At 45.7% G+C, this 22,724-nt stretch overlaps 1 protein-coding gene across 1 annotated transcript; it reads right to left on the reverse strand.

Moving 5' to 3' along the window:
* Positions 1 to 1,435: 1,435 nt before the first annotated feature.
* EAF01_005986 (uncharacterized protein) lies at positions 1,436 to 22,020 on the reverse strand (the record flags this gene model as incomplete). Its single annotated transcript, XM_038914240.1, has 3 exons — positions 1,436 to 2,947; positions 3,004 to 15,597; positions 15,646 to 22,020. The coding sequence occupies 3 exons, from the start codon at positions 22,018 to 22,020 to the stop codon at positions 1,436 to 1,438; spliced, it is 20,481 nt and encodes a 6,826-aa protein (XP_038770689.1).
* Between the last annotated feature and the right edge of the window lie 704 nt (positions 22,021 to 22,724).

A 22,724-nucleotide genomic window follows, 5' to 3' on the forward strand; every position in this document is an offset into this window, starting at 1 on the left:
GTATTAACTAGAAAAATATAATTCAACAACTTTAAAGAATTGTCAGTATTAGAACAGGGATTATATAATTATATTAATATTAATACTAACATTTTCCAATACTACAACAATACATTTCATAATCCTAGCTTTTAAAATCTTAAATAATATAATAACAATATAAACCATAATACTATATTGACTTCACCATCCCCATGGTGATACCAACACTAATATTGTTATATCTTCTATCACATTGTAGTAAAGAACAGGCCGCATTTTTGATCGACCCTACCTGTCACTAACAAACAATGCTTTAATCTTATCATATGCGCAACAGAAATATATGAGGGAATTCATATTGATGTTCCTTTGGTCGCTCTAATTGGATATGCTATCTTAGGGAAAGCAATGTATTATGATCACTACTTTAGCTGTCGACGAAAAAGTTGACATCATGCAATGACAACACCAAGTAGAAAGTTTGAAGAGTTAGAGTCCCAAGGGGATACACACTTGTGCAATGACATTACGCAAGAGAACCTCGACGTTGTGAGTCGCGCCCTTCATAGAAAAGTACTGGCACACCACCCATTAAAGCCATTTTTATGGCATGACAGCTCAATGTATCTTTATGACGACAGTAAGAGATCATTCCTTACAGACGCATCTGTAGGCCGCATTTCACAGAATAAGACAGGTACATGCCGTTAAAGATCAAAAAGGACATGAGTGAATTCTTTCTTCTTTGCAAGAGGTTTTGGTTGACCATTGGCAGGGATAAAACGGTGGCGGGGTGTCATGTCCGGGAGCTACAAGATGTGACAAATGTGTGTTTCCACAATTTGATATCTAATCCTTCGTTGGAACCAACAATATAAAATCACTCAAATTTTGAGCAGCATGGGAATATCCAATAGGATGTGCATTTATGCATGTATGCATGAGAGAAGGTAGCTGGCGCTGTAGAATAATGATTCACTAGCAGTGAGAGTTCGTCGAAGTTTGTGATTGCAATTATTTATGGTTCACCTGCAATTGAGAAGAGCCACAATCAAGATTAGAACCGAATCAAAATGAAGTGCTTTGGCATTTAAATTCATAAACTAAGCGGAGTGAATTAAACTCGTCTATACTACAATCTGGTCGTGATCGTCGTTAAAATATGGATATCTTTTTTGCCTGAAATGTGAAAGAAATAATCCATAGCCGTAGCTATGAGTTCGCTAAATGCAAAGCATCATTAATCATCATTAAAATGAATCGGGAAATCGTCGAAGGTAAAAAGAAAAAAAAAAAGGGAAAGAGAACCTAAAAGCACATAATCCAACCAGCCATCACCAATAACCCCAAAGGGTATCAATTAACTCATCACCACTCCCATCCTATCCAACCCGTATCCCCTTCCATTCATTTCTTCATCCATCATTCCTTTTCATCTCTTTTTATTTAATTTTCAGATAACATTATTATCGGGCATACTACTCTGCAAACTAGCAGGAGTTCGGCTCCTATCACTTCTCCTGTCCATGTCCACTCCACTAGCCGGACTGTAAACCCTTCCCACTGGCCCCTTGCCCATTCTGGGTTTGGCAACCAAAACCTGAGCAGGACAAACCACGATTTCCTCATCGCCTTGTCCTAAATCATCACCTTTCTTCACCACAAGTGGAAAGAGTACAACTCTGACGACAGCTCTTTGTGCCTCGAGTTCTTCATTAGAAATGGTATCCCCACTGCGTTCATTCATGAGTGCAGCGTTGAAGGAGACTTTGCTTGCGAGATCGCCATTGGCATCATATTCGGGTTGAAGTGGTGGTAGCATCATGTATTCTGCGCGTTGAGTGCGCATTTCTATAGAGAGATCAACAGCAGCTTTTATAACGCGTTTGAGTTGTTCCTCGATTTGACCTTCAAGGTGACTAGGTGGAGGTAAGATCTCCGTTAGGGTCTCTAAAACAGCATGCACCACAGCCAGAGTGTCCTGTTCTTTCTGTCTGGCGAATGACTCTCGTTTGGATAACAAGGTCAAAGTCGTAGCACGCCATTGATGAACTGCCGATGGCGGTCCAACTTCAGACAATATCTTCTCCAATGACTTGAGCTTTTGTCTTTGTTCTCGATCCATGCCAAATAAGTAGCGAGTGAATATGAATTCCCACACCATGGTCGTTGTCATTGACATGAAGACATCTCGTCTCCTCACTCTATCTGCAAGATAACTATCCACATCCGAGCCATCTAAAATGGCGTTATCGAGCCGATCAATGGTTTTATCGTTATTGATTTCGCTCGTGAGTCTACAGGCCCTCATGTCAGAAAACTTCGAGAATCTAAGTACCCATTGCTGCACATGTTGGCAGAGTTGTTGGCAGGCATTATCGAAATAGTCCTCATCTCGGATGATCAGGAATTGAGCATCACCAGCTTTGGCAGCTAGAATTTCCCTCTGCATTGCCCGAATTTGTTCCTTGGCCACATCCAATTGAGATCGTAATGATGCAATTTCCTGGTCTCTTTCTTGTATAGCATTGTGTATGACACCTTGTACTTCGTTTTGCAGGTTGTGATGAGCCTCGCGGGCCTGCTGGAGTTCGCGTGAAGTTTGTGCATGTTGTGATTCGAGTGTGCCATATCGTGCATTATGTTGTTGACCTAGTGTAACAGCCGCGCTAGAAAGACCCGCATTCACTTCTGTCAATCTTTTAACCTCATCTTGCATCGATGACAGTGTTCGTTTGAGTAGATCGATTTGCGCATCCCTCTCTACCAAGGCCGCAGGTGCGCCTTGACTTGATCGGAGCATATGTTCGGCATGAGCTTTAGATTCGGCGAGAGCGCGATTTTCCGCAGTTAGTTGATCCAGTTTTGATTCGAGTTCCAAAACTTGCATACTTTGTCGTCGTCGCATACTGTGAGGTCGAGTTGGGGATCGTGGTGAGCCCATGTGGCCTTCACCATAGCCATCCTACATTTTTTTATTAGCGGTGAAAAATTTTCGTCTTCAGATTTGTGCCAACTTACGTAGACATCGGCCATATCTTGCGCCCTGGCTCGGCCCTCATTTGCAGTTGGATTTGCAGTATTTGTTAAGGTTGTCGATGTAGCGGTATTGATGGAGGCTGGATCAATTTCCTTAGCGAGATCAATATTACTTTGTTGACGGAGCGATCTTGGATCCCCGCTAATTTTCCGGGCGCTACGGCGAAGTGGCGGTGTAAACGAACGATTGGTCTTAGCGCCATTGGGGAACTGTGGCGCGGGAGGCGCATCTAATGGAACGGGCGTTCGCAATCGAGTAACACTGATATTTGAAGCAGATCTCTGACTTTTGTGACTTTGAGCACTTAAAGGTCGGCTTTCTTGACTTAGCTTCCTTGCTGCTGCAAATCCAGATCCGGCTGCAGCAAGAGCTGCACTTCCGATTAAAGATGGAGAACTCTCGGAAACACTTCGCTGCTCAGCTCTAGGAGTTTTTGGAGTTTTAACTGGTTCAAGGTCCCCATATTTGTTTTCCTTTGGTTTGCGGTGCTGGAGGTCAGGAAATTCAGAACGGTGGACACGATGCCTTCTATGTTCTTTTTCTGGGGTCACTGGGTTGTTAGTTGCTTCTGCTCGAAGAGGCTCAGATAACCTTTCCTTGGATTTAGTTTGAAATGCCTTAAGTCGTTGGGATCGGACAAAGTCTACATGATTCGCTTCTGCTAGTTCCCCACGACTCAAAGAAGTCTTGCGAGTAAGTTTATGCTTTTCTTCAAGGGGCGATAGTGCTCTGTGAATTGCCTGCGTTCTATGTAGATCTGTGTGCCTCTCTTCTTTGTGTCTCTGAGATGGCAGATCATCAATTTCGCGGCCGTGATGTGTTAAGTCCTCTACAACTTTTGGTCGTTGCGGCTGTTCGAGATCAACCGTCCCAGCATCTTCATCCACGGAAGGCCACGCCATACTTTCGATGGCTGCATCGGTTGAAGAGACGGGAGCTCTAACACGCATAGAAGGCGAATTATCTCTCAAGTGAATGCCACTATCACGAATGTCTTCATTTTTGTCTGCGAAGCTTCCTTGAGGGGGAATCGGAGATTCGCTGATAATAGCACTGTCTCTGTTTCCCACATTGAGAGCATTCTCATCCTCTGATTCTTCTCGTAGCATTGTCAAGCCAGGTGTTCCAGGACGAGATGGAGGACGCGATCTTGATCTAGCTCGTTTGGCTCGTTCGGCTATCGGAGAGGAGATTGGCGAAGGACTGATTTCTCTAGCTCGGGGCTGAACAATAGTATTCCGCAAGGCTTCTTGGATTGGTGCCGGTAAAAGATCTAGGGTATCGTCAACTTCGATTGACTTCTTCCTTCTCTTTTTCTCGATATCTCTTCTCGATCGTCTAGAGAGGTACTCTTCTGGCAGATCTCCTCTTGGTTCTCGTGCAGTTGGTGATCGTCTCGGGCTTGGAGAACTGCTCGAAGCATAGGTCTGGGCAGCTAGTGCCATTTCTTGAGTTTTGTCGTCATTGGGATCAAAATGGCGTGGCGTCGGTGTTGTACTTTCACGACCTTCCATTATCAAAGGTTTGGTAGGAATCTGCACCATTGATTCTTGAGCGGTTTCAATCTGTTCGGACTCTTGTACGATTTGGCGTTCTATAATCGTAGGCTCAGCAGGAACTTGCGTCGATGGTTCTTGGACGGCCTCCATTTGCTCTGGCCCTTGCAAAATGGTGTTTTCATTTCCCATATGCTCAGTGGAAATCTGTTCTATTGGCTCTTGATTGGTGCTCGTCTTCTCTGGCTCATGCAAAGTAGAACGTGTCATCTTATCTGACTCGGATGTTTCGGTGACTTCTTTTTGCTTCATCGGCTCTATCTGCTCCGGCTCTTGAGTAAACCTGGTAACATCGAGAACAGGACTAAGAGGTCTAGGAGTTGTAAGCTCTTGAGGTTCTGCAGCAGCATCTTTGTCAAACGCCTCAAACATCGGATCCTGAATGTTCTCTATCCGCCCTGGTTCTTGTACAATCATATTTCTCTCTCGAAACCCACCACTGTCATATCCATCATTCTTCGTCTCTCCAGCTTCATGCTCCACCTCGTCAAACACTTTTAAATCCTTTTCTTCCCATGGTACAGAATCATCAGATACGTCATCACATGGTGCTATCTTGTCCATACTTGATTCATGCTCTTCCTTCTCAGATAACTTGTCAATCATGGGGCTTCCTTCTTCCTCAATAGCTTTAACTTCCGATTCCTTGCTCTTGCTAGCCAAAAGTGTTGCACTAACAATTGCTACAGTTGCGGCTACTACAGATGGCATCTCTTTGCGCTCCTTCATTGGTTCATTTTTTCCCATTGATGATTGGAAGTCTTTGATATTGGTTGATTCTCTTCTCGTATTCTTCTTTCCTTTCTTGGCGGGTGGTCTAGAAAATTCGTTCGCTTCTGATTCTTTGACCGTGCTGGCAATATGAGAATAGAATTCATCCCGGCCAATATCTTCAATGACTGGTACAGCCCTGATAACTTCTGCTTCGGGAACTTCACCTGCCCAAAACGTTCGTTGATCATCTTTGGGTGTTTCAAGGTTTATTGTTGCTTGTCGTTTTCTCTTGTCTTTTTTGGAAGTAGCTTGTACTAATGCAGTGGAGAGATTGTTTGACTCATCGATAAGCGGCTTGAATGAAGAGGATGGAGGAGGCGAAATCATATCTGGTTCTGCAGTTAGAATCGGTGTTGGAACGGTATTTCGTATTGGAATAGGAGAAGTCAGGAGACGCTCGCCGGGCTTGACATCTTGTATATCGGATACCGCGACGGTATTAGCCAAGGCTAGGATTTCTAGCTCTAGGTCGACTTCTTTGCTCGAAATTCCCTTGCCCTTTTCATCGTTCTTATCGTGTGACATGTCAGAAGTATCATGCTCGGAAACAATTTTATCAACCTGTGGAATCTGGAAAGATGTATGAGTATCAGGTACGTCCTCAATAGTTGCAAGTAGCTCTTCAAGCTTTCCAGAATTTGGTGGAATATCCTCAGGAAGCTCAGTAGCAACATTGGGAACCTCGGGCTCCAATGGGGTAGACAAGGTAGATTCAAGTGTCTCCTTGCCCTTTGTCGATTTCTTGATAGAAATCGAACCCCATTCGTCCTCGGTTTGTTGTTGAACTTCCTTTGGCATCTCTCCAGTGGGAATGGCCTTGAAGTCATCGAGTGTTATCTCTGTAGGTACTGGCTCCACAAAATCCGGTACTCCTATTTGGGTGTCTTTGGGGATAAACTGTACCGGTGAAGAAAATCCAAACTCACGATCATTTATATCCTTGGAATTCTTGGTCAAGACCTCAGTGACATCATCATCTGCTGGTCTGTGCTCTTCCTTTGGGTGCTCCTCATTTAGCATCTCTCTTGGCAAATCAATTTTTGATAGCTCATCGACTGGAGTTGATTTGTGTTCATCCAGTGTAATCTCTTCGAAATTAGGGAACGCATCATCATTTTGTTGTACGGTCTCAGACATTGGGGTTGGAATGAAATCATCTTCGTGAAGTGGCCTGATAACTTCCGGAATGGACTGTTCTGCTGGCTTTTGAGTAAGTACTTCAAACTCGGGCTCAATAGCCTCAACAGGCTCTCGTGAGGCCCAAGGGGTTGAATTCATCGCAGTATCTTCTATAGAAAAAGATTCAACAGCATCCGAGAACGAATCTTCATCGGTCTCAGTTACATTCCCGTTTGCTAGTTCTTTTGCATCGTCTTCCATGGACGGAATATCTGCGATCTCAAGCGGCGTACTTGTGCTTCCTGGGGCTTGAGGTGCAACATCAGATAGCTCTTTCATTGGTTGGAGGATATCATCACCCTTCTCTTCCACGTTCTTTGACTCCTTAATCGGCCGGGCCCATTCGTCTCTTTGTATTGATCCAGTCTCAGCAGGCAGACTTTCGATAAGAGGCTGATCATGTACAGGGTCCTCAGGGATTGAGTTGAATGATGTCGTCTCAAGAGCAGAATCGATAGCTTGTTCATTGGCGATTGGTTCTGTATTCAATGTAGATTCAACAAGATCAAGTTTGATTTGCTCCACATTTGCAATTGGCTCAACATTTTCGGAAACGATATCTGGCGAGCTTGATACAGGTTTAATGTCAGAATCAGATGGTGTTGACTCGGAGTCGGTTTCTAGCGCTTGATTTTCTGGTACCTGAGAAGCAAAAGTAACATTGCTTGGATCTCCGGAGGGTTCCGAAAAGACCAAGTTCTGTTCTCTTTCCTCCTTGTCTTTTCCAGATTCATTGGGGAAAACAGGTTCGAGATTTCTCGCTGATTCTTCAGGTACAAGATCCGAGAGTGACATATCTGATTCTAACTTCGTTGGCTCAACCGATGATTCTTGTGAAATTGACATATCATCCATGTGGTTTGACTCGGAAATAGGCTCTCTAGTGTTGAACTCTAAAGGCTGACGAAGTGATTGGTCAATTGGTAATAGACGATCTTGTGACTCAACTATAGGCTCTTGTCGAAAAAGTGCTTCTGGTTCAAATGATTCCAGTTCAATCGGCGATTCTGGCAAGGCAATTTGTTCTGGCTCGACAGTCTTTTGTTCAAGAGGCCATTCTGAATGGGTAACTAATTTGGCACGTGAGCTTTCTTGTTCGAAATGGTGCTCTTGTGCAAGAATTGGTTCTTCAGCAATATGATTTTCAGAAACGAGCTCCTGTTGAGATGCAATTCCTAGTTCAGATACTTCCCGCTCGATTGGTGATTTCGGCAAAGAAATTTGTGCAGGCTCAACAACCTTTTGCTCCAGGGACGATTCTTGTGGAATGACTAGCTTGATATTCGGGCCTCGAGAATCAGTTGCACGATCTTGAACAAAAGGTGCTTCTTCGATGACCTCTGGCTCAGTTAGAGGCTCTTGTGGAAGAGACAATTCTGGCTCGGATGACGTTTGCTCAATTGGTGATTCTGGCAAAGCAATTTGTGATGGTTCAGGAATGTTGAGCTCGATGACTGGTTTTTCGACAACAATTTGCTCTTCCTCTGATATTGGCTCAACGACCGAGTCTTGTACAAGACTTGATTCGGGATTGAAAGTTTCTGGCACAGTTTCTAGCTCTTGCTGAGGGGTTCGCTCTTCACTGATCCGTTGTTCAATTGTTGATTGTTGCGGTACAAAGCTTTCTTCTTTTCTGATCTCTGGCTCAACAAATCTTTCCTGTGATTGAGGTGCCTCCTCGTCATCAATGATTAAATTGATCATTGAATCTTGCGGTAGGAAAAATCCCTTATTTACACTTTCCGGCTCAACGATTTGATGCGATGATAAGGATGGCTCCTCGATGCTTTTTGATTCATTTGACGATTCTTGTTGTACAACCGATTCCTGTGGTGTAAGGTCATCTTCCTTGACATTTTCAGACTCGACAGTTGGTCCATGAGAAATTTTTGTCGGTGGTTCAGACACAATTGAGTCGATTATTGGCCCCACAGATACCTCGGGACCTTCCTCTGTTTGTTCCTGCTCAAAGGCATGTTTTTGAAGTGCTATTGGTTGCTGAACGGTCTCTCTGAAAGTCTCCGCAGGTTCTTTGCTATAAAGTTCCTCTTCTGAAGCTTGATTGATTGGCTGGGAAAGTTCGGTCATTTCTGACTTGCTGTCCATGAGAAGCTCAAGTGTTGAATTGGTGTCAAGGAATTTGCGCTCCTCTTCGTCCTCTTTGAATTCTTTGACTGGAGCATTTGAAGAGTTTGATTTTGTCAAGTCCACGATATCTTTGGATACAGATTCAAGGTCCTGTTGTTCAAGAGGGACATCCAAATCTGACTTGGGACTATCGTCTTGCTTAACCTCAACATCGGTCAGAGTGGGAATCGATATATTCTCGTTGGCCGTTTGCACGCTCTCTGGAATTGACCCGATAGAGTTCGGAACGGTTTCTTGGTTTGATAAATCGACGTCCGGCTGGATTGGTAAAGGTTCCAGTGGGGCTTGGGCAGTAATATCTTCAGATTCTAGAATAGGTACTTCAGACTTTTGCTCTTCCTTGTCTTTCTTGGATTCCTCGGTTGAAACTTCAGCGGGTGGCTCGACATTTTTCTCTTGAAAAACGTGTTCAATCTCATCGGAGGCACTTAAAGTTGTAATGGCCTCCATCGGTTCGATGCCCTTCTGTTCCGTCTCTGGATTGTTCAATTCTGAAAGAAACTTGGCTTCTTGTGGCTTGTTGAATATCACTTCCTCTGGAGATCCAGCAATTGGAGGGTCCGGAACGATCAGTCGTGCTTCTTCCGATGTCAGCTCGACAGCTTTGGCGTCGTTTTCAAGGAGCAGGTCTGAAGATAGAGACTCTTCGGCCAATGGCGTTGATGTAGTAGACTTGCGCTTTTTCCTATCTTTTCTAGATCCCTTTGGTGAAACTGGAGCAGGTTCTGGGGAAGAATTTTCTAGAATGGGAGAAATCGGTTCCGGAAATTCCAATGTTTCTTTGCTTGCGGGAATCTCAATGTCGGAAGGAGTTTCAATCATGTTCTCCACAGCATCTGGAACTGGTTCAAGTGCTTCTACAGATTCAGGACCTTGATGCTCGATGTCCTCTGGCAGTGGGATCAATGCTGCATGCTCAGAATAATCTAAGTTCTCAAGACCTTTGGGCTCCTCGATCTTTGGACTGATAATGGTTTCCTTAGTAATTGGGATTGATGGACTGGGGTTAGGAGATGGCTGTAGAGTCTCGAAGCTTGTGGGTTCATCAAGTTCGATGGCCTCAATGATATCATCTTCCGGAAGTGGCACAGAAGCAGGTTCTAAGAAATCACGACTTTCTGGCTCGATGGTCTCAACCGATCTTTCGAGTGGCTGCTCAAAGGCTCCACGAATTGGTTCTGTGGTATCGAATGGCTTTTCTACGATTTGTTGCTCCACAAGAAGAGTTTTTTCAGGCTCTTTGGTGACTTCGATTGGCACCTCAGGCTCTGACTGGGATTTGTTCTTACTCTTCTTGTTTTTCTTGCTTTTTTTGGACTTCTTAGTGCCGGGTAATGTCGATTCATCTTGGACTTCCGTTTCCTCAGCAGGATCAATTTCGCTTTGCGCTTGAGCTGTTTCAACTTTTGCAGCAGGTTCAGTACATAAGAGAGTCTCTTCATCAGTATGGCTTGGCTCAGAAATTTCCCCATTTCCTGGCCCCTCCCGTGGAATAACTTGATCCATCAAAGACCCGTCGGCATCCTTGTTTATTTCCTCGCGAGGTGGCTCTTGTGGTAAAAAAGACTGATCGTTGTTATGACTTGGCTCAGCAACTTCTACCTCTTTTGAATCTTCCTCTAGGGCAATGTGACTTGGCAAAGCAAGCTCATCAACAGTGTCTAGCTTGTGAACTTCAAAAGCATTGTCCAGCTCTTCAGAAACAGGTTCAACTGACAACTTAGACTCTTGAAGACTTGTATCTGGTTCAACATACTCGATAGATGACATGATATCATCTTGGATCGATTCATTTGGCAAGAAAGATTCATCAACCAAGCTTGGTTCAGAAATATCGACGTTCTTCGTGGCATCCTCGAGAGTGGATTCATTTGGTGAAGAAGCCTCATTATCAATCGCGCTTGGCTCGGCAACAAGGTCAAGTGATGCTTGTGGTGCATTATCATCATCCTGAATAACCTCGCGAGGAACATCCAAGGGCTCGTTTGATCTTTCAAGAGTTGCTTGCTCCGGAGTGTCCTCCGAAAGGGGTTCTGGAACGAAAATACTCTCTTGGTCAATCGTGCGAGGGGATTCTGAAGATTTGCTAGGATTCTCAACAATTGGCTCAGGAATGTGCTCAGGCTGTGGTGGTGAAGTAAAAAGCTCCTCCTGAATAGCCTCACGATCAAGTTCCTCAGGCTGTCTAGGGATTTCGACCACTGGTTCAGGGGCATCTTCATTTGACACTTCGGGAGCTTGGCGCTCTTCCAAGGTAAGTTCACGTTGAAGTCCGGAAAGCTCGTTACTGCTTTCAACAGATGGCTCATTGATTTCCGGCGCTTGAAGCTGGGGCTCGTTGTCAATAACATTGTCTCTTGACACATCTGCCTCTTCCTTGGGCATTTCTTCCGACACTGGGGATTGCAGACTTTGACGTTCCTTCTTATCATCCTTTGATTTATCGGTCGGGAACTTAATCAAAGATTTAAGATTTTGCGTTTCTTGAACCGGTGTATCGACAACTGGCTTGGAAGTGAGTTCATGAGATTGTTCGATGAAAGCTGGATCTGCCATCAAGGACGGAGTTTCTGGTCCTTGATTAGCGGATTCTCTAGCTCTGAATGCTTTGGAGGCCTCTTCGGATATGAATGATTGTAAGCTGAGCCGTTTTTTGCCCTTTTGTCTTTTAGATGATTGGTCATCTTGTACATCCTCTGTCGATTTCGTGACTGATGGCTCCATGATTTGTTGGGCAATTTCTTCCTTGGGCTCAATGGGTAAAGCTTCTTCTTCGATGATTGTACTTGTCACTGACTCAATATCTTCGCTTGCGACCTTCTCGCCCTGCTTCGAATTTGTCTTCGAGTTTTCGTCTGCCACAGCCCATTCCTCAAGTTCCGTAGTAGGTGACGGTGCTTTAACAGGTTCAGTCTCGATGACCTTTGGCATGGCGGACTCAGACACAACGCGTGGTGTAGACATAAAAGATTCGGATGCAGCGCGTGCTGTAGATGGTCTTGGAGGGAGTCCTTGCTCAGCAGCGGCAATTGCGGCCTTGTCCTTCTTTTTACCCCATCCCAAAGCTTGAACCATTTCCAAAACACCCTTTTTTCTTCCTGTCAAAGGACCCATAAGGCCAGAAAGTCCTGCTGTCATTGGTGCATCGTTAGGAGTTGGCTCTTTCGCGGGGATAGTAATAATTTGTTCCACAGGCATAGTATTTGGCTGTTCAACTGGCATTCCAACATTGGACGACTCGCTAGTGGGTTTGATGTCCTTGGCCACGGTCTCGTCTTCAATCGAATTCTGTGCTTGCTTGCCACGCTTGTTTTTATCTTTCTCAGACTTCTTAGGAGGTGCAGAAAATTCGATTTCACGGTTTACAGTGGAAGGCTCCAGAGGTGTTTCCGAAAATTCTTGCTTGACGTCAGCAGATTCTTCTCCTCGTGTCTTGTCTTCCTCAATGTTGGCTTGATCCACATTGTCGGAAACGGGAGCTTCCTCAATGGGTGCCGGTTCAATCACGTTGTCTTGGCTCTTGTCAAGAGTAGCAGATGCCGGTTGAGGGTCAATGGCAATAGAAGCTTCATCGGGACTTTGCAAATGCTCAGGCTCGAGTTGCTCCGGAGAGGCATCTACGGGCGTCTTTTCTTCTGAAATGTCGGGTGTCATGATGTCTTTGGAAGGATTAGATGCAAGCAAGCTATCGTCGTTCTCCTGTTTCTTTGACTCGTTGCTTTGGGTCTCTACCTTGGTTTCTGGTGCTGAAATGATCGGATCGATGGGTGTCTTTTCGGTCATTGCTGGGTTTGGGAAACCCTGGTCGATATGCGTATTCTCGATAGTCTCTGGCTCTTGTACGATTGTGGAGTTCTCTTCCAAAGGAGTCTGTTCCTTGATAGCGTTCTCGTCAGGGACACTGTCCTCGGGCATTTGTGGCTTCTTATCAGCTTGGGCAATCTCCTCTGGTTCTTCAAGTACAGCTTTGATCGTTGGATTCTCGATGCCCTCCGCCTGAGAGGTAGGGATACTTGCTGGCTTGTTCAAATCCTTAGTAGCATTGTCTGAGGAAGCAATATCAAAAGCAACCCCTTCGATTTGATCTTGATTGGCGTGCTTTCCACTTTCCTCGTCCCTCTCGTCCTTGGCACTACTAGATTCGAGTTCCTCCTTCAAACCCTTAGAAAGCGCTTGTTGGTCATCTTCATATCCAGCTTCAAATCCATCCGGAGCTTCAGTCTCATTGGAAATTGGCTTCTCCTCTTGAGTCTCGATTGCAGAAATTTGATCCCGTTCTTCTTGCGGTGGATGATTCTCTTGGATGTTCCCTTCGATCTCAGTAGGTAATTGGCGAGGGAGAGATGATTCATCTTCTTGAGAACCGGCCGGAAGTCCATTGGATTCAGTGACGTTCCCTACAAGCTCTTTAGAAACATCCTCAATCACGATTTCTTGTGGCTTTGGTTCCTCTAGTGATTGGTTTGCAAGGCCGAGTTGATTGTCTTCATGTCCAGTAGGAGGGCTATCAGACCCATTCTTATCTTGAGAAACGTCATCGGACTTCAATTGTTCTGCACCAAGTACAGTATCTTCGGCACTGATAGTTGGTAGTATTGTTTCTGCAGCTGGAAAGTAGTCCTTTTCATTTGATGTAGAGGTCCCTTGTGCACCGGTAGTCCATGGGGTAGCGGGAGTGATTGGCCACCCACCATGTCCAATCATTGGTGTTGGTTTCTCTGACACACCCTCTGGAACAGGACTAGAAATTGACGTCTCCATGGGTTCCTCTATGTCCGCAGTCTTACCCTTTTTGCTCCTCTTTCTATTCTTCTTCGAAGAAGGAGAGGTGATCGCCTGAGTAATGTCATCGAAGTTCGGCGTCGCTTTCAAGATAAGAGCTTCTGGTAGTTCCTTTTCTTGCAATTCAGGTACTTGCTCCTGCTCCTGTGTGACATCAATTGGGTCCTGCTGGACATTCGCAAGTTGTTCCTTCTTTGCCTTTCTCATGTCCTTCTTACTTTTCTTGGATTTTGGGGTTGAAAACTCTTCAATTGGCTCAACATTGACAGGCGTACTAGGTTCTTCTTGAATGGGTTCTTGAATTAATTCTTGAGACAAATCTAGAGGATTCCTCGTGACATCTTCAGATTGAGATATTTCAGGCTCATTGAGCTCGGGCTGTACCACAGCTTGTTCCGGTTGTGGGTCAAGAGGAATCGATTTAGATTTTTTCGACTTCTTCCTATCTCTTTTCGAGTTCGGGCTAGAAAACTCGGAAACTGTGGGCGTGATATCACCAGAATTCTCCGACAGTACAGAATCATTGAATGCTTGTGCCTCGGGGCTGGCTAGAGGAGAAGATGGCTGGGAAACCTCGCGGGAAAGCTCTGACGATACCTCGAGTGATGGTTCTTGTATTGGGACTTCAATCATAGGTTCAACAATTGGTTCAGTGATGAGTTCTTCCAGTCTAAGAGCATCAGCTTTTGCCTTCTTCTTGTCCTTCTTCCTGTCCCTCTTGGACTTGGGAACAGAGGGTTCCTCGATCGGGTTAATCTCAGCTGAAGGCAAAGCTTCTTCAATTTGGCCAGATTCCTGCACTTGCTGTTGCGGTTCATCAACCAGCTTGTCAATTGAAGTGTGTTCATCCAAAGGTTTGAACGGCTCTACACTGTCCACATTGTTTGTCTCCAGTTCGGGCTCGAAGGATAGAACATTTTTGTCTGCTTTCTCGTGTGTTTTCTCCTCTTCGGAGTTCTGAGTAGGATATTCAACGAGTTGAGCCTCGGGGGTAGCTGCTTGTTCGATAAGATGTTTAGCCGGTCCGGTCAAGCCATGTGTTTCACTTGAAGCATGGTCGGATTTTGGTCCTTGTGTGTCCTCTTGACCAGGAAATTCGCTTTGGAGTTCCACTTCCGACTCCGGAGATAATATAGCTCTCTCATTCTTACCCTGATTGTTCTTAGACTCTGGAGTAGATAAGTTATCTACAGACTCGACATGTTCGTCCTCAACTGGATTGGAGAGTTCATGAATAGGCTCCGGAGTATTCTCGGCTTGATCATGAATGTCATCTGATTCAAGCGTCAAATTTTTGCGCTCAATTTTCTTGAAATCTGACAAAGGAAATTCTTCGGTCTGTTCGACCTCCTCTTCGATACTCATTGTTTGATTGCTCGAAGTTCCACTTAGGGTTTGCAATGTCTCCTTCCGTTCGGAGGGTATGTCATGTGACTCAGATGAATATTCTAAATCGTCGTTTTCACTCTTTTCTTGGATCTCTTGAGAAGACCTTGGTTCCTGTTCATCGCTTGTATCATTAGATGCAATAGCAAGGCCGGCTGCAGTTGCAATTCCTGCGGCTCCAATGGCTTTAGCTGCTGATTCAGATGAAGATTGCTCATGAATTGCATCAGAGGATAAAGTTTGTTTTTCTTCCAGTGAGGGGAAAGAATCTTGAAGAAACTCCACTGATGGCGCTAAATCCCTTTTAAAAGTACTCGCAGTCGGTGTGGATTCTCCGGAGGTGTGATCATCGGAGGGGAGGTTGGTTGAAAGTGGGTCTCGTGAAGGGCGGTGAAGGTCCAATTTTTCCAAAAAGCCCGATTCGGGTAGATCCGCCACGTCAAGTTCTGAATTGGTTCGGGACGGCGGTAAATGTGGGAGCGGGTCAATTAACTCTTCTGGCACGAACGACCCACGTCTGTTAGTCTCTAATAGATACAGGGGCTTGAATTCCTTGGTATTATCCCATGACATAGGTCTTGATCTAGATCTTGGAATTGTGGCTGATTCTGCAATTGGAGAGGGATGGAAAGTAGGAAAGGGCGTATTACCAGTAGATCTCGTTATAATAGGTGAGGCCGGATTGGATCGGTTTCCCATGACGAATTTTAATGGCACGGCACTTTGGCTTGGAGATTTTACAGGAGTCTCCTGCAAACTCTTACGATTTCGCGGAGTCTTCTCCCTTGGCGTACTTACAGTCCGTTTTTCAGATTCAGGTGTTGTAGGTCGACTTTCTGGAAGTTTGGGCAGGTCATCAATTGGTTCACAATTAGGTGAAACTGAACCACTTGGCGGCAATGGTAAAAGATCTCCATATTGAGGGTCAATTGAGGGTCTGATTTGTCGTTCGATAATCTCTGGATCCAATATATCTTCTTCTGTTTCCTGCTTTCCCATTTCCCCCGTACTTCCCTCGCTATCATTATTATTAGCGGCATGTTGCTGTTGGTGCTGAGCAGAAATTGCAATTGCACCAGCAGCAAGGCCGGCACCCGCGCCAAGGATGCCGGCATTATCTAAAAAAGAACCCTTCTTCGAATCTGAACTTTTACTCCTCTTCCTCTCTCCATCATTCCTAGAATCTTGCACACTATCCTCACCTCGTGTCTTGTGGCCATTAGTTTCACTTGAAACCAGCTGAGAATCACTGAAAGATTGACCCTCAGTTATCCCATCTGACGTTGAACTCCGTTTTTTCTTTTTCTTCTTGACATCGTCAGGATCATCACGACTTCCTTTCGTTAATTCCTCCTTTGCTGCTTCTGCCTTGGCACCGCTAAAGAAACCGAACAGTCCACCACTCTTCTTCGGCGTTGTCTCCTTTGTCTTCTTCTTTGAATCTTCATTATCATCACGAGTAGGTTCCGAAGCAATTGGTCGTGTAGCATCATTGTTTTCTTTGGTGTTGCTGCGATCTTTTCGGTTCTTTTGTGGCGAATCCTCTTCATCCACCTTTGAGCTACTACCAGCTGATAAGATTGAACGGGATGAAGCCCACAATGGATCATCGCCATCTCGACGTGATGGTCGGTCTGGCTCTCTAGACAACTCCATTTCTTCATAATTATCAGAGGCTGGCAATGAGATTTGTGAAGGGTCAGGAGAATCATAACGTTCACTCTTGCTTCCCAATTTCTCTTTTGACTTTCTTCTCAGTGATCTGCTAGATTCAGGGTCAACCTCTGGAGGTGGGGCTGAATTAGAGGATGAGTCAAATCTAACATTGTCGCGCTTCGACTTTCTAGGTATTTTGGATTCGTCGCCGTTCTTGATGTCATCCATGGAGAAGGTCCTGCGACTTTCACGCAATGGAGAGTCGACTTTGCCATCGTAAGTTGATGAGCGCTTGCTAGATTTCCTTTTGGGTTTTGAAGCAGATGAATCAAGGTCGATATCCTCATACGTCGATGATCGAGATGAGTTTTTGGACTTCTTGGGAGTGTCAACAGGCTCAATGTAACTTTCCGGTTCTTCGACTAATTCGCGGTTTGGCATAATATCAACAAATGAAGATTCTTCCCTCAGAAGTGATTGTGTTCTTGCTTCCTCCTTATCACGTCTCCTTTGTTCCTTTCTATTCTGCCTAGAGGAATCAAAATAGCTTTCAGGTTCTTCAACGATAACATCATTTAATGGCGATGATAAATCACCACCACTTCGTCTCCGTTCTTTTTCAAGCCTTTTCTGTTCTTTCCTATTAAGATTGGGTGATTCTTCATTGGCGGGCGAAACACTCGACCAATCTTTCGGGGTTTCTAGCACCTCGCCCATAACAAAACCACGATTTAAGGAGCTTTCGCCGGGAATGCTTGAGAGGTCGTCAATGGATTCTGCCCATGGTGTTTTGTATTCATTAGAACCAGGTGGGGAATCACGTTTTCGGAACGTGGGGTCCTCAATCACGATATTAGGGTTGAAGCCACTATCTTGCAAACCAGCTGCCACTGTTGCAGCGAAATCCAAATCGTCGTCAAAAGCACCAGGCATATGTGTAATTGGTGGCGAAACGGGCTTGGGACCAACGCTTGGTGGACTATCTCTTCTCGTATGCTGGGATAGACTTTCCCTCCTGTTATCTCGAGGTGGACTTTGACTTCTCTTTCCTCCGTATGGACTCTCGGGCTCTACCGTCACGCCTCGATACAGACTGTCTCTTTCCACATCTCGAAATAATTCCCCGTATGGACTCTCAGGCTCTACAATCACACCTCGATACAGACCGTCTCTTCCCATATCTTGAGGTGGACTATCTCGCCTCGGTTCTCCGTATGGACTCTCAGGTTCTACCATTACACCTCTGTACTCATAAGGCCTTTCGTTGCGCTCCTGTTCCCTTGCTTTCAAGATTCTGGCAAGTTCACTGACTTCGGCACGCTTGGGAGATTCAGGTCGCTCACTTTCCCTGGCTTTCAAGATCCTGGCGAGTTCACTTACCTCGGCTCGCTCAGGTTTTTTAGGGGATTCAGGTCGCTCCCTTTCTCTTTCTTTCAAAATTCTAGCAAGTTCACTGATCTCAGCTCGTTTAGGGGATTCGGGTCGTTCACTATCCCTAGCCTTCAAGATCCTGGCGAGCTCACTTAACTCGGCTCGCTCAGGTTTCTTAGGAGATTCAGGTCGCTCAGCTTGTTTAGGAGATTCACTCGGGCCTGCTACTGCGGCACCCACGCCTGCACCAATAATTCCTGCTGCCATTGCTGCCCATCCGCCGGGAGATTTTGGTTCAATCTGTGACTCCGATCTTGGCTCCGAAAAACTTGGCTTCTCGGGAGTTTCTGGGGATGAATCGGAAATGTACTCATCCTTTGGTTCGGTGGGACTTTCGACTTCGAAGTGTTTTGTCTCGTTTGGACCCCAGGTAACAGCCTTCGAGACTGTGGACTGAGTAGGAGATGGAACAGAAACATCAGATGAGCGAATAAGGTCTCCTCTTGGACTGATGATGATGGGAGCAATATCTCTTCTATCACGTTTTGGACGATCTTGATCATGTGACTCCTCTTTTGATCGGTATGATGGAATCTGCTCGCGGATCTGTGCTGTCTCACTAGGCCTATCTTGTGATCGATATGATGAAGTTTGTTCACGATCCTCCATCTTATCTCTGGGTTGGGCTGGCTCGTCTTGCGATCGTATAGCAGGTTGCTCACGTTCTCCATTCTTATCCTCGGTCTTGGAATGTCGTTCTGGTTCAAGTTGAGGTTCAGAACGGCGTCTTTCAACGGGGCGATCATCCGACCGATTAGAACTTTCCTTCTTCACATTTTCATTCTTTGCCATGGCAGCAAACTGTTTCTCGGGTGATGGTGTTGAAGTAGGAGTGGGTCGAATCAAATTTAGGATAGGTCGAGGCAGTTTAGCATCCGGATCCTTTGTCATGAATGGACCCTTCAAATCAGCTTCATCAACCTTGTATCGCCTGCTTGGAATGCTGTAGACTTTTAGATCTCTAGGTGTCATGATATAATCAAGCTTGAAATCAGCATTTGGTGCATCATAGGGACCTTTCTTGCGTTCATGCATGCCGGGAGGAGTGACAATTCGTGGTGGTTCTTCTTCTGACTCTTCTTCGTATTTGTTCATCACAGAGCGCTCAGGTGATGGAGTGCGAGAACGGCGGACTTCTGCAGCAACTTTCCTAGCCATGAGAATTTCACGATAAGCTCGATCCGCCTCTGCCATAACTTCATCGTGCGATTTTTCCGGCGCTTTGGTAGAATCACTGTCTTTTGGAAGATCCTCCGAGTCAGTTCGTCTCTCTCCTCGTCGTTTTGATGATCTCGATTCTCGGCGACTTTCTCTAGCCAAAGCAGCGGCGGCGGCGGCAATGGCTGCTGCCTCAATCGGAGCTGTAGAATGTTCGGTTTCTTCATAGATCATTTCGGCATCATGAAGGATTCTGGCATGTTCCTTATATCGGTGTTCCTTGTCATCTTTTTCGAAAACTTCAGTGCGTGGTTCGGAGCGGGAAACAGATGATGGTTCTTTAATCGAAGATTTTTGCTTTCGATCAAAATCGGGTTCGGGTTCGACAGTAACAACATTGGGTGCAGGTTGATCTTTAGCTTGACGACTAGAGCTTTCCTCGCGAGGTGGTGTGTTTGCAACCTGATATTGGAATGGATCCGTGGGTGTGCGAGCCATTGCCGATATCTCTGAGAGTACGTGGGCCCGTCGCTCTTCATAGTTGTCTTCAATACGATCGGGTGCACGTCGCTCTTCGCGTCTCTCTCGTCGTCTCCTCTCTCGCTCCTCTGCAGCAGCATCGGGATCATCACGAATCCTTTCTCGATTCTTATCACGATCAGAATTAGAAGTGGAGCTTCTTGAGTCATCTTTTCTTCGCTCCTCGCGACGTTTCTCTCGTTTTTCATCCCAAGTGAGATTACTATCAGCGATAGAGGATTGGTCATAATCACGACGGCGCTCTTTTCGATCTTCATCTCGAGGTTTGGAGACGCTGCTATCGGCAATTGAGTATTGATCCTCCTCGTAGCGTCGTTCTTTTCGATCGCTATCTCGTCGATTAACAGCGCTTTCACTATAGCTCCGATTGTCTCTTCGATCATCATCACGATAGTTCTCGTTTTCATCTCGACGGCTAGATGCAAATGCAGCTCCAACAGCAGCTCCAGCTACGCCAGCTAAGGCCGCGCTAGCTAAAGATTTAGATCTACCAGAAGAGCTTTTCAAGATCCCGCCAGATTCTGAACGAACGTAGTTTGACTCGTGATAAACACTATGAGAAACCGGAGTAATGGGTTGGGGTTGCTGAATGGGAACTGGTGCAGGTCTAGAGGCGTTGTATTCGGACGAAGATGCTCGCGCCACATCGAATCGAGAGGGATCATTGGTGGGGACTGGGAAGACTTCTTGGAGAGGGGTCTGCGAACCACTACCAACACTTTGGGTCCTGCTTATCCTAACCCTTTCGTGCACATACAATGTATCCACCTGTCTGTCTGGATGAATGTAAGGAATGTAAGCGTGTTGACCAAAGTCACTGCCTGACTCCCATTGCACGTCTTCAAAGCCCACAGCCCTATCTGACAAATACCCATTGAGGGAATTCTCTGGTCCAAGCAGTCTTGGATCGACCACGTTACTCTTTCGACTCTTTGGGCCATGGGTCTTCTTGCGTCCAAAGAAGCTAGCCTGGCTTTTCTTGCCAACATGACTACCACCTCCGAACGCCAAACCAGTATCAGCACTTGAATCTGACTCGTCGTCAGAGGCTGATTCCCATCCCTCGTCATCATTAGGGTCGGTTTCGTATGGAATAGCCTTGGAAGGTGGAAGGCCGCGCTCATCCCTTCGACTAGAAGTACCGGTTTCGGGAACACCGCGCCCGTTCTTACCATTCTTGGCGTCTTTGTTGCCATGATCGAGTGCAAGTTTGGCAAGTCCAGCGATTCCAGCACCTAAAGCCAAAATTTCAGCATCGGTGGCTGGTCGTTTCGAGCTCGTAGGTCTATCATTCGTGGAAGATCGAGTATCTTTCAGGTTTTCCTTACTGGACTTATATCCTATGGTTTCCCATTGCCTGTCTCTTCCATCCCTAGCTCTCACACTCCTCTTCCTTCGGTATCTGAGGAATCCGGTTCCAAAAGCTAAATCTTCATTCAAAGAGGAGCTTGATGAGGAATTGTGTTTCGTCAATTTCTTACTTTTCTTCTTCTTCTCTTTCTTCTTCTTCGAATCAGACTTTTCGGATGGTGTCGAGAAGAAAGACTTGAAACTAAAGCCTTTTGTGGGAAAATGGTGAGAGATATCGAGGTAAGAGGAAGTAGATGATCCTGATGTACTCAAATATTCCGTTGGTCGCGGCCCGTATTCCATTCCTGAAGGTTGTCGCATTCCTCGTTCTCGTTCAGATTTCTCGCGCTCCATCATTTGTCGTTCATTTTCTCGTGCTCGTTCGGGGTCATAATATTCTGCTACCGTGATTGTATTCTCTTTATCATATGGTCCTGTTCGTGATGGGTCCATGGACATGGTAGTCGCAGTGGTATCATAATGAGCAGTGCGCGGCGTATCGGGATGCGCGATAGAGCTTTCCATACCCGGATCGAATCGACCCGTTCGTGGTGTGTCAACAGACATAGTACTCTCAGCGATATCGTATCTTCCTGGCCTAGGAGCGCGACCTTCGCCATAGCTTTCTCCGCCATTAAATCTGCCGGTTTGTGGTGTACCACCATTGTAAGAGCCTTCTCCGCCACGATAGCCTGCAGCTCCCGGTGTAACTGCTGGTCGTCCTCCAATCGCACTCTCTCCACCATAATAACGATCGTGTCTCGGTGTATCTGTCGAAATAAAGCTCTCTCCACCATCATATCCTGCAGTTACTGGCGTGTAGGGCGTCATGGGCGTGTTTGGGGGCATAGAACCGTATCTCCTATCACTTTGTCCGCGACCCGAAACTGAGCTCCCCTCGCCATCGAATCCCAAATTTGGAGGCGCGCGTCGATTATATCCTCGTCCACCACTACCATTCCCACTTCCATGTCCATGCCCTCTCTGCGCAATCGATGGATCTCCTCCTGTACCATACCGATCGCGCTTCTCGGCCATTATTCCGTACCCTTAGGTAGGGACTTCTGCTTCTCAACTTCAGCTCCGGGGTTTGTATTCATTCGTGATCATATCATTAACATATCAACCAGTTTCGTAAATGATTTCGTCAATCGGAAATCGTCGTTGTGTATCTTATCCAAATTCGTTATCAATTGTGTTCTTAAGGTTTGGCGATTCGCAATGGTAAAATTGTTTAAGTTTGATGCTCTAGATGATTGAACTAAGGAGGGGATGGGGACGCAGATGATAGCTTATGATAGACCGAGATCTGGCTCCTTTAGATAAAATTTAGAGATTGCGTTTCTTTAGCTAGGTAAGTAGGTAGGTAGAAAAGTAGGAGTGGAGAGGTAGCGTAGCCGTGGTGAATCGTGGTAGAGTGTAGAGTGTGTAGACAATGGACCACAAGATGGGGCGGGCTGTAATTTTAATTAAGAGGCTGGAGAAAAGCGCCAAATGGAAAACAATTGGGGATCAAGCGAATCTCGACTTTGATTTTTAGTGATGTTCAGTGGTGTACTGCTGGGTAATCCTTGACCAAACGCCACAAGTAATGTTGATCGTCAAAATGATTTTTTCATTCAGCTGAGGTTTGATTTCTTGATACGAGATTCGCGGGTCGTCAAGTCAACATGGGTGGGGAGGGAAAGAAAGAAAAGAAGAATATATCAATTCGAATGATCGTTGATAGAGTGAATCGTTAT

The sequence above is a fragment of the Botrytis porri genome, assembly GCF_014898465.1.
Source record: "Botrytis porri strain MUCL 3234 chromosome Unknown BPOR_007, whole genome shotgun sequence".
Classification (NCBI taxonomy): Eukaryota; Fungi; Ascomycota; class Leotiomycetes; order Helotiales; family Sclerotiniaceae; genus Botrytis; species Botrytis porri.